This window comes from Cucurbita pepo, chromosome LG15 (genome assembly GCF_002806865.2).
Source record: "Cucurbita pepo subsp. pepo cultivar mu-cu-16 chromosome LG15, ASM280686v2, whole genome shotgun sequence".
Taxonomy (NCBI): Eukaryota; Viridiplantae; Streptophyta; class Magnoliopsida; order Cucurbitales; family Cucurbitaceae; genus Cucurbita; species Cucurbita pepo.
In genome coordinates, this window is record NC_036652.1 from 6,792,768 (window position 1) to 6,810,517 (window position 17,750).

The 17,750-nt window shown below is 33.0% G+C and overlaps 3 protein-coding genes across 4 annotated transcripts; 1 reads left to right on the top strand and 2 right to left on the bottom strand.

Annotated features, from left to right (window-relative positions):
• Positions 1–189: 189 nt before the first annotated feature.
• Positions 190–448, bottom strand: LOC111776510 (the record flags this gene model as incomplete). The annotated part of the gene is given in 1 exon segment (XM_023655975.1): positions 190–448. A coding segment is annotated over 1 exon segment (222 nt), but the record flags the coding sequence as incomplete, so codon positions are not given.
• Positions 449–4,958: 4,510 nt separating this feature from the next.
• Positions 4,959–12,339, top strand: LOC111776465 (tetracycline resistance protein, class D-like). 2 transcript variants are annotated; one of them, XM_023655904.1, is made up of 15 exons: positions 4,959–5,158; positions 7,106–7,217; positions 8,690–8,802; positions 8,886–9,008; positions 9,733–9,947; positions 10,070–10,145; positions 10,595–10,681; positions 10,777–10,857; positions 10,978–11,010; positions 11,275–11,328; positions 11,414–11,455; positions 11,589–11,667; positions 11,757–11,827; positions 11,905–12,015; positions 12,111–12,339. In XM_023655904.1, the coding sequence occupies exons 1-14, from the start codon at positions 4,988–4,990 to the stop codon at positions 11,992–11,994; spliced, it is 1,347 nt and encodes a 448-aa protein (XP_023511672.1). In that variant the 5' UTR covers positions 4,959–4,987; the 3' UTR covers positions 11,995–12,015; positions 12,111–12,339. The 2 variants fall into 2 exon arrangements, with proteins under 2 accessions (XP_023511672.1, XP_023511671.1); XM_023655903.1 differs by having other exon boundaries at positions 4,960–5,158; positions 12,126–12,339.
• Positions 12,340–13,868: 1,529 nt separating this feature from the next.
• On the bottom strand, positions 13,869–17,141 carry LOC111776313. The gene is made up of 4 exons (XM_023655737.1): positions 16,878–17,141; positions 15,239–15,336; positions 14,485–14,742; positions 13,869–14,192 (listed from the first exon to the last, which is right to left on the bottom strand). Exons 1-4 carry the CDS (start codon positions 16,996–16,998, stop codon positions 14,019–14,021), a joined length of 651 nt encoding a protein of 216 aa, XP_023511505.1. The 5' UTR covers positions 16,999–17,141; the 3' UTR covers positions 13,869–14,018.
• Between the last annotated feature and the right edge of the window lie 609 nt (positions 17,142–17,750).

Sequence of the window (17,750 nt, forward strand, 5' to 3'; positions counted from 1 at the left end):
AAAAAAAACTGAAATTAGTTACGGTTCTACGACGCCGTTTCATCTTCAGAATGAATCGATCTCTTCAGGAATGCTCTGCAGCGCCGGACTCCAAGTCGCGGCGGCTAGTTTCGCTCGGAGAAATTGCTTTCGTCTCATAATAGCCAGCCTCTGTTCGACGGAGACAGACGCCGGAGCAACTCCGCCGCCGGCCATGGCTTCGAGAACTTGAGCTAAATCTGTCTTCTTCACCACCATCTTTATCCGTACGACTCCGTCTTCTTCGTTCTGAGAAACGAAACCAGTTCCTTCTCTGCTTACTTTGGCAATGGCTTCCAGTAGATTACTGGCTTTCGCATTTTTCCGGCCTCGAGCTCTGAAAAGTCGCCGGAAAGCTCCGTTCGGCGACGCGGTCTGCTTCCCGTCGATCATATTGTTAGGGTTTTCAGGTGAAATTGGATCGAATCGGAATCGGAATCGGCGACGTTTAAATAGAGGGAGGGAAACTAAGATTTAGCGAATATTTAAATTACAAGAACGCGGCTCGAAAGCTGGATTTTTATTTTTATTTTTATTTTTTCAAAACTGAAAATTCCTGATTCTAGAAAACGAGAATAAATAATTACTTGAATTATATAATTGATTGGATATTTTTAATAGAAGTTTATGTTGACATATTTAATAAAAATTATTTTTAAAAATCTATTTCTGAGGTTTAATCCATTTTATTAACAATTTTTCAAAAAAATATATTTTAGTTTTAAATTTTTAAAAATAACCATTGAAGAAATGGTTATTATTATTTTTAAGTAATTAAAGTAATTAAAAATTTTCATTGAATGTTTAAATTAAATATGTTTAGGGGGCAGAGATAGGAAATGTTTCATCATCTTGATTCTCATGGCCTATTTCTGTGAGATCTTATCGATTGGAGTAGGGAACAAAATATTATTTTATAGGCGCGTTTTAAAACTGTAAAGCTGACGACAATATGTATCGGGTCAAGGCGGACAATATCTGCTAGTGGTGGGCTTGAGCTGTTACAAATGGTATGAAAGTCAAACATCAAGCGGTATGCTAACGAGGACGCTGGGCCCTAAAGGGGGTGGATTGTGAGGTCCCACATCGGTTTAAGAGAGAACGAGTGTGAGCAAGGACGCTGGGTCTCGAAGGGGGTGGATTGTGAGGTCCCACATCGTTTGGAGAGGGAACGAGTGCGAGCTAGGACGTTGGGTCTTGAAGGGGGGTGGATGGTGTGCTAGCGAGTACGCTAGGCCCCAAATGGAGGTGGATTGTGAGATCTCATATCGGTACAAGAGGGGAACGAGTGCCAACGAGAACACTAGGCCCCGAAGAGGGGTGGATTGTGAGATCTCACATCAGTTGGAGAGGAAAATGAAACCTTGTTTATAAGGGCGTGGAAATCACTCCCTAGTCGATACGTTTTAAAATTTGAAGCTGACGACAATACGTAACGGGCCAAAACAGACAATATCTACTAGCGATGACTTGAGCTGTTACAAAAGTGGTTGGTTTAGGCTATTACAGATCAATATTCTCATAGGTCAAATACTTAAATTCTCTATCTGAATCGTTAATCCATTTAAATAACAATAATAATAATGGTGATTAAAAAAAATATAAAGCCTACCTTCCACATGCAAATCCTATTTATGCGGACAAAGGAATAATAATAATAATGTATGAAGGGAGGGGCATATTTGTGTAACATATTTTAATGAGGCCCAAGCGATCGGTCTATTAGGGAATTGAATGTTGTTTTTTAAAATATAAAAACTATATAGTATAAATGTGTTTGGTAATGTTGGTAGTGGAAAAGAATTGGGCGGAGATTAAATTTGATCTTCAATTAAATATCGTATTTGACCAAAATTATAAGGTTGGTATGAAATAATTTAGACCGTCAAAGGATTGGCAAGCTGTTCAATGCCCTTATTTATATTTGTTGAAAAAATACGGCATACTTAAATCATATCATTTAATTGACTTACGTGATTCAATCATTGTTATCTTTTGATAACTCATCATTAAGTCATATTTATTTATATTATGTATTCGGGTTCGAATCAACATAAATTTTAATATTTTAAATAAAATTTATATATAATATATCAATTTTAAAAATTTATTAGACACTTTTTAAGAAATTATAAATATTAAAAATTCAGACGGTTATTAAAAGTTTTAAAATTTTTCAAAGATATATTAGAGTTTAAAATTTATTAGACATTTTTAAAAATTTAATAGATGTTTTTTTTTTAATTTTTTTAATTTTGGAACCTATAATTTTTTTTAATTTTGGAACCTATAACTTATTTATTTATTATTATTATTATTATTTTCATTTTTCTCTTCCATTACTACTATAAAAAAAGGTTAAGGGTTAAATTCAAATTTAAGTATAAAAATTTACATTATCACAAAAAATAAAAAAGTTTTAATGTAAATTAAAATTTAAATGCTACAATTTATTTTATTACCAAAAAAAAAAAAAAAATCATAATAGTTTGAAGAGTAGTATTTATTATATTTTGTTATTAAATACTATATATTTTAATAATTAGTATTGTTATATTGCTTATTTAAATTTCAATTTCTATAATAAATGGGAAAAAGCTATAATTTAATATTGAATTATCTTTAAAAAGTAGTCTCCTATTTGCTTTTTTAAACACAAAAGGAAAAAAAAAAAAAAAAAAAAAAACGGAGGGAAAAAAGAAAAAGAAAAAAATAAAGCTAGTCTGAATTTCCACCCTCGTTAAGCTAATATTGTATTTTTTTCTTTTATATATATATATATATATATATATATATATATATATATATTATTATATTATTATATATATATATATATATAAAATAAAGTTGTCATCTTATTTGCTTTCGTGTATCATGTGATGCAAAATAAAAATATTATATTTAAATATATGTACCAAAATAAAGGACGTTACAACTTGTGCATCTAATAATGATGTATTTATTAGAGCGGCTTTAGCGCTTTAGAAAGGACGCTCGGACTTGACTAACAATTTCGAAAGATCTCAACCTATATTAAGAGCGGGAACGCCCTAACTGATTAGTCGAGCTTTTCTTTCTTTGGAGCAGTTAAGAATGAGAAATAGAAATAGAATTGGGAAGGTGTGTTCTCATTGATATTCATCAGCTTTCAATACCATACAAGCTAGCAACTAATACCTTCCCATAAGAAAATATAAATTAATTAAATATTAAGAATAAAATAAAATATACCATAAATCAAAAATATTAAAATATAATATCTAAGATACATTCCATAAATAATTATAAAGATATCTCTTGGATGCGCTAGTAGCATGACTTGTCCCCTATCATAATTATAAATATGTCGTTATTAACCTAAATTTAATTTCAATAATCAAGATATTTTCACATTGTCTCAAACATAGCGTAACAATATATATTTACTCCGTTCTTTAAAGATAAATATGCGTATTAAAAAATGATATATATATATATATATCGTAATCAAATTGGAATTGCTTCCACGTATTGTGTTGAAGTGTATGCAAATTTAGCCGTTGCCAACCTTAGAAGCCACGTTTTAATTCCTTCTTCCTTTTTCCTTTTACTTTTGCACCCTCACCACCTCGTTTTCAGTACACTGTGTGATGTCTCATTGCTAGTTCCTCCTCCATCAACACCTCTTCAACTTTCACGTTTGGCGTGCTTTCTCTCTCCTCCGTTCAATCGTTCAATAATGAACTTGTTGCTTTCAAACTATTAAACGTTTTGTTTTTATTAATACAGGTGACCGACAATTTTGCATTATTATACAAATTCATAGTTATTATGAAGAAATCATTGTGTATCGACTTTATTCAATAAACTTTCTGCAATAGGCTTGGATTTCCGGAGGTTTTATTGTATTTTTAAATTTCAAGTTATAATTAGTTACTCGTTATTATGGTATTAATAGACAAGAGAGTTACTGTCTCTCGTGTTGCTTTAGTACGAATATTTTGGATATTTTAATGAAAGTTGCATATTATGCTTAAGGTTTGATGCGAATGTAGACAAATTATTTCTACAATTTGGACTAACAAAATGATGATTATCCCGAGATAATTTCATTTTGTAAAACATTATAACAAACATATATTTTTAAATACTCAAGTCACGTGCTACTTCTTGTTCAATTAAAGGTAAGACACCTTGTATGGACGACGACGTCACAACAAAGGCCATGAAATCCAAGTTAGGATAGTGCATTTCTATAAGAGCTAGATCGGTGCATTTTCATTACTTGAACGTAATGTTATTTTCTTTTCATTATGTTTACTATTTTAAATGAATGTTGCAAACATTTAAGTCCACGACACGGTTATGAAACGGTTTAAATGATCTTTTCCACGCGTAATAGTCACGTCATGTATGCAATAACGTCTTTATTTCATTAGGAAAAGTAGAGTCGTTACATTAGAAAAATTAACTGATTTTTATTATAAAAAAACTAATTAACATGCGCGGAATGAAATTTAAAACCTACACCATTCTAGAGAAAAAGTACGAGCATCACAATATAGCTTATAATAACTGTCGAATATAAATTAAATTTCGATAATTTATGCACGATAATATAAATATAAATATGAATTATTTTTCTTTGGTATATTTAATGCGAACCCACCAAAAATATTTTTTTAGGGTCCTCACACATAAATTTTCTAATAAATGACTAAAATTCTACAGACCCATTCTTTCCAAAAATTGCAAAGAGACAAATTATTAAAAATAAAAAATAAAAAATAAAAAGCGTTTTATATTATTTTTAGAAATTAGAACAAATTAAGTCCTTGTCTTTGAGCTGGGCCTGATTTTTCACTGGGCCCCCATCTTCTCGATCGACCCGAAAGCAAGGTATGAATTAAACGCAAAGCCTTACGAATTAAACGCAGAGCCTTCGAATATATATATAACAGAAGAAGAAGGAGAAGGAGGAGAAGAAGAAATGGAGAAATTGTTGAGTTGTGGGGTAAGTCATCTGTTTGTGACGCTGTTTCTGGCGACGGCGGCCGGAGTAATGGTGATGCCGGCGATCACCGACGTGACTATGGCGGCGCTCTGCCCCGGCCGCGATGAGTGCTCCCTCGCCATCTATCTCAGCGGCTTCCAACAGGCGGTAACACAACGAACAACCTTGCTTCACTTTTTTTTTTTTTTTTTTTTTATTTTTTTTTTTTTTTTTTTTTTTTTNCAGTTTCGATTTTAGTCTTAATCTCTGTTTTTTATTGATTTTGAAGATAATTACCAAAATTTTAGTTAAATAAATTATTAATTAATAAACGGTTTTTCTAATTAACTTTTAAAAATATTTTATTTTATTCTATTTATAAAAAAAAAAAAAAAAAGCCTTGGCCGGTGGTGGGAGAGTGGGTGGTGGTGAAGTGGCTGTGCGTCAGTTGGGGAAGTGGGTGGTTTTTACTTTTTAGGGTAATTTTTTTTTTTTAAATTTCATTTAAATGTTTGGATTAATGGGTTTCCCTTTCCATCTTTTTCCAGAATGCCCCAATATTCAATTAGATATTTTTAAGTGCAAAATTTTCAAAAATTTCATGAATAATTTTTCCTATTTTTAATATATATAATATTCATTTTCAAATAATTTTTAATGCATAATTTCTATTTTTAAATGTTAAATATTTTAAAAGAAAAAAAATATAATATGATTTTAAATATAATTTTGAAATTTTTTAAATTTCCAACTACTTCGTCTTTCATATATATATATTTATTTATTTATTTCAAATTAATTTTTAATGCATAATTTCTATTTTTAAAATGTAAAATATTTTAATAAATTTAATAATATTTTAAAAGAAAAAAAATATATAATATGATTTTAAATATAATTTTGAAACATTTTAAATTTCCAAGGTTACTACTTAGTCTTTCATATTATATTATATTATATTATATATATAATATTTATTTCAAATAATTTTTAATGCATAATTTCTATTTTTAAATGTTAAATATTTTAAAAGAAAAAAAATATAATATGATTTTAAATATAATTTTGAAATTTTTTAAATTTCCAACTACTTCGTCTTTCATATATATATATATATATATTTATTTCAAATTAATTTTTAATGCATAATTTCTATTTTTAAACTGTAAAATAATTTTCCAAATGAGAATTCTCTACTAATTAAATGAACATCTCTAGTTATTTTGTGTTTGGACTTGTGTGTTACAACGTATTTCGACGAATATATGTTTTAACGCCTGTTCAACTAAATATCATGCTTATTAACTATTTATCCATTAAAATTAATTTCGATAGTTTAAAATTTTGGTTTAAATGTATAAAATTAAATATTACATTTATTTTAAATGATGAAAAATAATATGTCTGTAAATGAGTTAAAACCTGACCAAATCGCTATTATAATCAATTCAAGTAAAGTTTAAATCAATTATAAATTAGTATGTCTATTCTAAAAGTAGAAGATTCTTGGATTTAAAAGCTAATAATATTCAAAATATCGAGCCACGTAATTGTTTTTCGTGTCAAATGGGAAATTCATAGCCTTTGAGGATAAGATATTTTCCTCATTTTTTTCAACGTGCTTCACTTTCATAGTTGAAAAAGACGTCTCATTTATGAATTTTTTTTTAATGAAATTATAACAAATAAATAAAATTTAATATTACCATAAATAATATATAAGTTATTTTTAGTTTATTTAGTTAAAGGGTTGGTAACGAAAAAGAAAAAGAAAAAGAAAAAGAAAAAGAAAAAAACATTTTAAAAGCACTTTTGACAAAATTGATTGAATAAAAATCACTTTAAAAATACAAAATATCAAAATAATAATAATTCAAATACTTTTGTCAACATTACTTACTGGAAAAGCAATCTTTTGAATTTAATTTAAGATTTTCACATCATAATTATTTTAAAACTCCCGTAAAGCATAAAATATTGAAATTAAGGCTAAAAGAAAATTAAATTCAAAATTAATAAAAATGAAAATAATATATATATATATATTTTTTTTTTGTAAAATTTTAATTTTTATATATTTTTTTTGAGAATATAATCGTAAATGGAAATTTGCAGTTAACGGGATTGGGAGCAGTAGTGATAACGCCACTAGTAGGGAATCTGTCTGACATGTACGGAAGGAAGGCGCTGCTAACGTTACCGATGACAGTCTCCATTATCCCACTCGGTAGGTATGCCTCCTTTAAAACTTAGGTTTTATTTAATTTTGTGTATAATATAGACACCAATTTTCTTTCATAAATTTAATATAAATTGACCTATTTTTAAAAAGTCAAAAGCTTTAGCTTATATATAACTCGACAAGGAACGCGGAAATTCGATTGGGCGTTCGTGCGCACCTAGCATCTTGCAATACTAGGTCATTGACTCTCGAACAAAGGAAGAGACTGAGTTGTGCAAAAGTCGTAATCGATATTGCACCTTCCTATTTCATTTTTATTTTCAAATTGAAAATCAAGGCATTAGTGCTTTAGAAAGATTGCAGAGGCGTTCTGGCTTGACTAAGAATCTTAAAAGGGCATTTTTAGCCTAATTTTTAGCCTACTTCGCTACGGTGGACCATTGGATTAGTAGGTGCTACTGTTTGTGGGTTTGTGTTGAGGATTGTTGGGAGTGAGTCTCACATTGCCTAATTTAGGGAATGATCATGCTTTTTATAAGTAGAAGACTTCATTTGGATGAGGCATTTTGGGGAAGCCCAAAGCAAATGAGCGCTTATGGTCAAAGTGGACAATATCATACTATTGTGGAGAGTCGTGATTTCTAACATGGTATCAGAGTCATCATGCCCTAAACTTAGCCATGTTAATAGAATCCTCAAATATCGAACAAAAAATTGTGAGCCTCGAAGGTGTAGTCAAAAGTGACTAAAGTGTCGAACATATGGTGTACTTTGTTCGAGAGCTCCAGAGAAAGGAGTCGAGCCTCGATTAAGGGGAGGCTATTTGAGAGCTCCATAAGCCTTATGGGAGACTTATAGTGTACTTTGTTCGAGGGGAGGATTTCTATGCTCAAAGTGGACAATATCATACTATTGTGGAGAGTCGTGATTTTTAACCATTTGAATGACTGAGCTAAAGGTTCGACCAAGTAGTCAAAAGTGACTAAAGTTTCGAACACATGGTGTACTTTGTTCGAGGGCTCCAGAGAAAGGAGTCGAGCCTCAATTAAGGGGAGGCTATTCGAGAGCTCCATAAGCCTCAGGGGAGGCTTATAGTGTACTTTGTTATAAGGGAGGATTTCTATGCTCAAAGTGGACAATATCATACTATTGTGGAGAGTCGTGATTTCTAACCGTTTGAATGACTGAGCTAAAGGTTCGACCAAGTCATGGCTAGTGATTGTAGGCTAGCATCCTCAAAGAGGCTTGACGGGAACAGACTCATAATTATGTGGACAAGTTGATACATAATTGAAGCGACAAAATATATATATATACCCAATTTTATATATATATTTTTTTTGGTGGAGGCGTCTTTATTTCAAAATTTAAAATAATTTTTAAAAATAATTTGCGAACGTTTGTGGTATAAAAAGGACATGCGGATTTTTATTTTTAAATTAACCTTCAAAAAGGTGCTTTTGGAAGTATTTAGCTTCTGAAAACGCTCTCATGGCGATTTGATTTTTCGCGCGCAGCGATATTGGCGTACAGCAGGGAGAGGAACTTCTTCTATGCATATTACGTTGTGAGAACTCTCACGGCCATGGTCTCCGAGGGCACTGCCAGTTGCCTCGCTCTCGCTTATCTGGTAATTTCTTCACTCATCTCTTCCAATTTCGTGCAAGTTTCCGTCCAGTTCTACTCAATCTGATGCTCCGATTACTTTCTCAGGCAGACAACACTTCACCGGCAAAACGAGCGTCGGCATTTGGTTTGCTTACTGGAGTATGCTCTGCTGCTTATGTATGCGGAACTTTGGCATCTCGCTTACTCGCCACGGACTACATTTTTCCGGTACTTTTCTTCATTAGCGAAATGAAACTGATCTCTTGTTCTGTAGTTATATGTTTCGAGATTCAATGCGTAGAGGTATAGTTTTTGTTCTGCTGTATATTTCGATCAAATTACTGCTAATTTCTCTACAATGAGAACATTCCTCTATGATTACAACTGTCTACTGCTCTTTTGTTCTGTAGTTGTGTTTCGAGATTCAGTGGTAGACCGGTAGTGATATTGTTATTGATATTTTGTATGTATTTCGATGAGATTGCTGCGATCTTCTCTATAATCGTTACTGTACACATGAGAATGCTCCTCTGTGATCCTGATTGTCTACTGATCTCTTGTTCTACAGTTTATGTTTCGAGATTGAATGGTAGTGATACTGTTATTGTTCTGCCGTATATTTCTTTTAGATGCTGCCGTTTCATCTATAATCGCTACTCTGCCGTTTCATCTATAATGGTAGTGATACTGTTTTTGTTCTGCCGTATTTCTTTTAGATGCTGCCGTTTCATCTATAATCACTACTCTGCCATTTCATCTATAATGGTAGTGATACTGTTATTGTTCTGCCGTATATTTCTTTTAGATGCTGCTGTTTCATCTATAATCGCTACTATACATGAGATTATTCCACTATGATCGCAATTCTCTACTGGTCTCTTGTTTGTTCTATAGTTTATGCTTTGAGATTCAATGGTAGTGACGGTATTGTTCTGCTGTGCATTTCAATCAGATTGCTGCAATTTCCTCTATGGTCGCAATTTTATACATGAGAATCTTTCTCGAGGATCGTTTGCCAGGTGGACGTGATTTAGTACAGCCAATGTTGAAGGAAGAAGTACCAGAATTGACCGACCGCGAAGACGATGGTGGTGAATTCCCGAGACCGACGTCGGCTTTCAGAAAGATGCCCACTCTGAATGATGTTATCGACTTAATCACGAGCAGGTAAAGGAGAGTTGTCAGCTATCTGCTTGTGCATTTTACAGTGAGAATTGTTCTTTCTTCCTATGACTCTGCAGTAGAGCATTCTATTTAATAACCATAGGGTACAACTTCATTGTTTACAGTACGCTACTCTCACAAGCCGCAGTTGTTGTATTCTTCACCGGCCTCGGTGAGGGAGGATTGCAAGCCTCGATATTGGTATGTCAGTATTTTTCTTCACTATTGCCTCTATATTTAGTGAGATTTAAGGCCAGTAGTAGTTGCTTTGAAATAGCTGAAAGAAGTATTCTGAAGTGTTTAGTCCGCCAGTGGAAATTCTACTCAAATTTGACACACGTAATTGTTGACAGATCAATGAAACAGATACTTGAAGAGATGCATATTATCACGATCAGGACTTTGTCAAGCTGTTAGAGTGTTTCCTAGATCAGAATAAAAACATTATTTGAATTCTTTTTATATTTCATTTTCAAAGATAATCGAACACAAGACTTTATTTAAACCCACAATGATCTTTACTCTTACAAATTGCCTATCAATTATTCTTGAAAGTAGTTTCAGAAACAGGAACAGAGAATCTTTTGTAAGAACAACGTGAAAACAACTGCCAACTCTCTATCTGATAGTTAAATTGTATTGGATTGCAGTATTATTTGAAAGCTCGATTTCACTTCGATAAGAACCAGTTCGCAGATTTGATGCTAGTTTCTGGGGCTGCAGGAGCGTTTTCGCAGGTAGAATCTACGTGCTTTACTAAGACGATCTGGTTCTTTACACCGTCTTCTGCTCTTCCTTCTCTTTTAGTTAACTGCTTTATGCATACGTGCAGCTTGTTTTGATGCCCTTGCTGGCTCCTGTTCTATCAGAAGCCAAGTTACTTTCAATTGGGCTTTTGGTGGGCTGCATCGGTGTAAGCACCTCGTACTCGTTGCTTAGTATTCCATTAACAAGTTTTTTCCTTCTACTATATAATCAGTGAAGAATTTGGTCATTTAACCAACATTGCTCATTATAAGTTGATTTATTGCAGATGATCATTAACAGCATTGCCTGGGCAATTTGGGTAAATCCCTCTCCCAATTATCAAGAATTTCTTAAAATCCTCTGCTTTTATTTCTTCCTAGGCTTGAGATGTAAAATTGAACCTCATTACATGAAAAGCATTAATGTTAGATATCATGTGATTTTATCAAACTTTTCGAATTTTAGAGATCGACTGTGACTAAGTTTTTTCACGTGCGTACTTCAAATGGTTTGTTATCCGATTCTCATTTTCAAATGGTTTGTTATCCGATTCTCATTATATTTCTCTCTCTTTCTTGCCCAGGTTCCTTATGCTGCAACTATATTTTCTGTTTTCTCTGTTTTCGTGAATCCAAGTGTAAGCTTTAAACTTATCCCTTCTATACGTTTCTCCCGACTGATGCATAACCATTATTGCTTATTGTGAGCTTGGATTTATACAGCTACGCAGCATTGTATCAAAACAAGTCGGTCAACATGAGCAGGTAAATAAAGATACTTTTTACAAGTGAAATTTTCATATTCAACAACCATCAAATCATCCATATCATAACATTGTCTATAAGAGTTTCTATGATCTCACAAACTTCTAGACCAATAATAATAACTCATTTACAGGGGAAGGTTCAAGGATGCCTTTCAGGGTTAAGCTCTCTCGCCCAAATTGCAGCTCCCATCATTTTCAGTCCTCTCACAGGTTTGGACTCCAATTCTATATATATATATATATATATTGAAACACAAGGAGCTCGATTTAACAATTTTATCTAATTCATTGATATCCAGCTTTATTCTTGTCTGACCATCCACCCTTCAATTACCCCGGCTTCAGCCTATTGTGTATTGCCATCACTTCCGTAAGTACCTGAATTTGTACCAGCTTGAAATCTTCTCCTCACGGCTTTACTTAGCAATTATACTTAAAATTATGCAGATGATTGCTTTAGTTCTAAGTTTCATGATGATGGCGTCCCCAAGTAGTTCGAGTCAACAAGCCAGTAGCAGCGTCCGCACAGAAGCGTAGCCGTTGCAATCTGAGAACTTGGTATGTCCATAATGTATAAGCTTTTGAAGATAAAGCCTCTCATATATAATTAATTATATGTTCTGAGGATTGATAAAGTGGAATCCATTTTGAAGATTTATTTTTTTCAGCTTCAGTAGGAAGTAGATTTTCCAGAATATGGCTTAAGAGAGTATTGCAATCAGCTAGCCAAAAAGGATGCAACGTCTTGGATTTTGCTGGTGTGTTATCCAACTCTAGTAATTTTGCATTTTAGGCGTGTGTAATTAAACCTAGGATTTTGGACTTTCGCATGGCCATAGGTATATTAAGAATATAGCTTCAATATATTATGTTTTTTGAGCACTTCACTGAGATCGTTTGGCGTAGAAAATTCAAACGTTGAAGTGATTATAAAAATTTAATCAAGTTAAAACATCAATTTTAGTAATCATATTTTTAAGTCTCGTTTCATAATCTAATTTTAAAAATTTAGGGCATGTACCTTTAATAAATCTTAAAATTAGTCATAGTTCGAGGTGGTTAAATTGAATTTACCCATGAATGTTGTTCAAAATCAAGCTAATTGCGAATATTAACGACAAAAGTAGCGTGAATTTGAAACTTACCGATAAAAAACCTGTAATGAATTTGAATTTCAATTTAAAAAAAAGTAGAAAAGACTATACTTTTAGTTGCATTTTTATGATTGAGTTTTGACTTTTGAGAGTTCAGTAGTAGTGGCACTTCTATTTATTAAAAGAAATATTTTTAGATTTATATATAAATATATATATATATATATATATATATATATATATATTTATATATAAATCTAAAAATATTTCTTTTAATAAATAGAAGTGCCACTACTACTGAACTCTCAAAAGTCAAAACTCAATCATAAAAATGCAACTAAAAGTATAGTCTTTTCTACTTTTTTTTAAATTGAAATTCAAATTCATTACAGGTTTTTTATCGGTAAGTTTCAAATTCACGCTACTTTTGTCGTTAATATTCGCAATTAGCTTGATTTTGAACAACATTCATGGGTAAATTCAATTTAACCACCTCGAACTATGACTAATTTTAAGATTTATTAAAGGTACATGCCCTAAATTTTTAAAATTAGATTATGAAACGAGACTTAAAAATATGATTACTAAAATTGATGTTTTAACTTGATTAAATTTTTATAATCACTTCAACGTTTGAATTTTCTACGCCAAACGATCTCAGTGAAGTGCTCAAAAAACATAATATATTGAAGCTATATTCTTAATANAAATACAATCGACTATCTAATTCACACCTACAAAGTTAATTACCAATTCATTAGTGACTTCTAAGAGATTTTATCCAACTATAAAAGACAAAGTTAATTATAACTTTTAAAATCTCATGGGACTAAATTCTAATTTTCTCCAAATTTAAGGACTAAATTCGCAATTTAGCCTAATTTCATCCCTATCTTTCCATTTCTAAACATAAAGAGTAAATCTGCTATAAATGATCCAGTAGCCCAAATGGTTCGTCATGTCCATTCATTTCCTAAAGTTGTCTGGTCCAATTTTAAAGAGCCTACCAATCCTCACACGCATTCAATTCAACTGGAACAAATGGAGGAAATTAGCATCTAATGTGTTGGCTTATAGCTGTAAAGCCATCATCATTCTTCTCTTCTTCCTCCGCCCTCTCGAAACCTAGCTCTTAGAGTTGCATTTCCGGGCTAATATTCCACTTAATACCCGAATGGGAACTAACACACTCAAAGCCATAGAAGCAAAAAAAATGGGGCAGAAAAGTGAAGAACTCTCTCCACTACTAACTACAAGTTCTAAATTAATCCAACTGCTACATCATCCCTTTTGAGTTTAACTGCAACTAAGATCCAATGAAGAAAACTAGCTGAAGATCAGAGTGCATTTTAAATTTGTTTTACTGATTGAGTTCCTATTTGATATTTAGAACAATATACATAACAAATAATTATTCTTGTACTGATGAGTCCAGAATGTACATACCCTACGGGCGTATTATTTACCTCATTGTATCGGGAATGTATCGTCATTTCCATCTTCTTCCATGTCTAGATATTTGAAGTTCAAATCGCCCCATCCATTGCTCCCGTAGTTAAAACCCGGGTTGACGTAGCATTTCATCTCATGAAACAGGTTCAAGTTGTCCACGAGCTTGTGGTATGCATTGCATCCACAACACTACAAGAGTGGAAAAAAAGACTAAGCTCATTAGTTTCGTGTCAGCGACTAAAATGGCTGATAGAATATCAGCTAATTACATGGAGAAGCCTCAAGACTACTATCTGAATTCAAAGATTAATGTGTCCTGTTCAAGATTGATTTCTTCCCCAAACGAACATTGAACGAAACCATTTCAGTTGGAAACCGAGCAAAAAAAAAAAAAGAAAACTATATGCTTCCATTCTACTCAACTCAAATGGTCAAATATGCACTTCCATCGATTCATTCCATGAATGTTGTGAAATCTTACCTGTACAAACACAGTGCCATCAGTATAAGCATGGGGGTTGATCGCCCGTGTTGTTCGTTGCCCACAAATGTTACAAGTAAAAGCCACAAGCATTCTTCGCCGAGGGGATTTTGTGAAAAGAGACCATGGGAAAGTGGAGACATTCTCTGTGCCTGAATTGGCCTCCAGCCCAGCCGGAGCTGGGGGACCTTCCATGCCCGATCCTGTCGTCCACCCTCTTCCCGCAGCTGCACCAAGCACCACTCCCATTGCAGCATCCTAATGCAGAAAGGAAAACTTTACTAGAACTAAGATCGAACGGAAAACAAAAAGAACATATATCAAATTTAGTTCTTAATAACGTAGACTATAAATGGCATGTTATTTTAAAAAAACAAAACATTACTTCATTAGTGTTCAAACACCACTAGGGCTGCCGATTTTCATATTTCCTCCATGGCTGAGCTGACTATGAATAGGATTCAAACCAACCTATTGTACCGAGTTAAAGGTTTATGAATTCTCTTATTCGACAATCATCGTGTTCCTTCTTACAGAAATTCGAATAAACAATTCTCTCTAGTTATTTGTTTTTTTGGAAGAAAAAAAGAGTAGGAAACCGCGTGATCATTCAAATAGTTGTGTGTATAGCACAAACCATAAGTTTTATCACGCGGAAAACTCTCAATGGCATGAATTCTGATCATCTCAAATTTGCAGAAACTAAACGAAGAGAGCATTAAATTAAACTAATAGTAATATACAGAGAGGCTACCTTTGAAAGAGGAGAAAGGGAGAGATGGCGTCTACTGAGGATTGGAAGGTTCCTGATATTCTTCGAATCAGACTGAGAATCAGATTCATTCTCGTTACCTAAACACACACTCAGAAACTTAAGCAGGCAACTCAAAATAAGAAAGAAAAAACTAATAACACAAAAAATTACTTTGAAGACGAATCAAAATCAAACGATAAACAGGATCATTCAGCTAGCAGAAGCAACTGCTTCGACAACACACCGATTTCAATTCTTCACACTTCTCATCAGGAAAAGATGCAAACAAATAGAAGAAATCAGAGACGAATAAGAAAGAAAGAAAAAACTAATAACACAACAAATTAGTTTGAAGACGAATCAAAATCAAACGATAAGCAGGATCATTCAGCTAGCACAAGCAACCGCTTCGACAACACACCGATTTCAATTCTTCACACTTCTCATCAGGAAAAGATGCAAACAAATAGAAGAAACAAAACCTGTATCTATTCAGAGACGAATTAGAAAGAAATAAAAAACTAATAACACAACAAATTACTTCGAAGATGAATCAAAATCAAACGATAGACAGGATCATTGAGCTAGCACAAGCAACTGCTTCGACAAAACACCGATTTCAATTCTTCACAATTCTCATCAGGAAAAAATGCAAACAAAAAGAAGAAACAAAACCTGTATCTATTCGGAGACGAATGAGAAAGAAAGAAAAAACTAATAACACAAAAAATTACTTCGAAGACGAATCAAAATCAAACGATAAACAGGTTCATTCAGCTAGCACAAGCAACCGCTTCAACGACACACCGATTTCAATTCTTCACACTTCTCATCAGGAAAAGGTGCAAACAAATAGAAGACGAATAAGAAAGAAAGAAAAAACTAATAACACAACAAATTACTACGAAGACGAATCAAAACCAAACGATAAACAGGATCATTGAGATAGGACAAGCAACAGCTTCGACAACACACAGATTTCAATTCTTCACACTTCTCATCAAGAAAAGATGCAAACAAATAGAAGAAACAAAATCTGTATCTATTTGGAGACGAATAAGAAAGAAAGGAAAACCTAATAACACAACAAATTACTTCGAAGACGAATCAAAATCAAACGATAAACAGGATCATTCAGCTAGCACAAGTAACCGCTTCGACAACACACCGATTTCAGTTCTTCACACTTCTCATCAAGAAAAGATGCAAACAAATAGAAGAAACAAAACCTGTATCTATTCGGAGACATATAAGAAAGAAAGAAAAAACTAATAACACAACAAATTACTTCGAAGACGAATCAAAATCAAACGATGAACAGGATCATTCAGCTAGCACAAGCAACCGCTTCGACAACACACCGATTTCAGTTCTTCACACTTCTCATCAAGAAAAGATGCAAACAAATAGAAGAAACAAAACCTGTATCTATTCGGAGACGAATTAGAAAGAAATAAAAAACTAATAACACAACAAATTACTTCGAAGATGAATCAAAATCAAACGATAAACAGGATCATTCAGCTAGCACAAGTAACCGCTTCGACAACACACCGATTTCAATTCTTCACACTTCTCATCAAGAAAAGATGAAAACAAACAGAAGAAACAAAACATGTATCTACTCGGAGACGAATACCTTTGGAAGCGTGCGGAACTTGAAAAGATCTCAGAGGAAGCATCCTGTTGGGAGAAGATATAGGAAAAGAAGAAGAAGAGGAGATGATCGCAGCAGAAGAAGCGTTGATTAACGACTCCATAGACGGTGAAATCGAAAGCTATACCGGAGAGAAGCGGATCACAGAGAAGAAGCCTCCGTAGGACGACTGGAGAATGAGAAAGCAGAAGACGAAAATGTAAAGAAGAGGCAGAGCAGAAGCCAATTAATTTGGCACGCAAAATATCGCGGGGACGGGGAACAGAGTTTTGAGGACACGAACGACCGGTAGCCAATGTGGGCTCAATTTCCCGTCAACCCGGCCCATTACTATTTTTTCCTGAGATTTGATCCACAAACGGAATAACAACACGTATAATTATCAATTAATTTCTTTTTAGTTCCTGTAAATTGTAACCAAATTAATTCTTTTAAAATATATATATATATTATATATATATTTTATAGTATATTTTAATCCAACCGAGTTTTCGAACTCGATATTTTGGTCTCTATATTTCAAAATTATTTTTTTGGGTTAATGATATCTAGTTTTTTCTGTCCTCCGTTCTCATTTCTCGCTCGAAACAGATCATGATGGCATGAATAGGATGACATACAAATGAGACAAATCCTGATGGCATGAATAAGATGACATATGAATGAGCTAAAACATGAATAACGTAGTCAAGCTGATTGAGAGTACGAGATTACTGACCGAGGACTAATCAATTGAGATAGACAGAAGCCCTGCTATCGAAGGAATACATCCAACAGTGTTCTCGTATTAGAATTAGCTCAACAATCTACTTTGTTCTCCCGTAAATCACTGAAATTAGAATACATGACTGAGAC

Excerpts from the sequence above, each read along its gene's own strand:
- LOC111776465 (XM_023655904.1), top strand. The coding sequence starts at position 4,988 with ATGGAGAAATTGTTGAGTTGTGGGGTAAGTCATCTGTTTGTGACGCTG. Across the intron at positions 5,159-7,105 it reads TCAGCGGCTTCCAACAGGCG|TTAACGGGATTGGGAGCAGT; the intron begins GTAACACAACGA and ends GGAAATTTGCAG. Across the intron at positions 11,329-11,413 it reads CTGTTTTCGTGAATCCAAGT|CTACGCAGCATTGTATCAAA; the intron begins GTAAGCTTTAAA and ends GGATTTATACAG.
- LOC111776313 (XM_023655737.1), bottom strand. The coding sequence starts at position 16,998 with ATGGAGTCGTTAATCAACGCTTCTTCTGCTGCGATCATCTCCTCTTCT. Across the intron at positions 14,743-15,238 it reads CCCTTTCTCCTCTTTCAAAG|GATGCTGCAATGGGAGTGGT; the intron begins GTAGCCTCTCTG and ends TTTCTGCATTAG. Across the intron at positions 14,193-14,484 it reads ATGGCACTGTGTTTGTACAG|TGTTGTGGATGCAATGCATA; the intron begins GTAAGATTTCAC and ends CCACTCTTGTAG.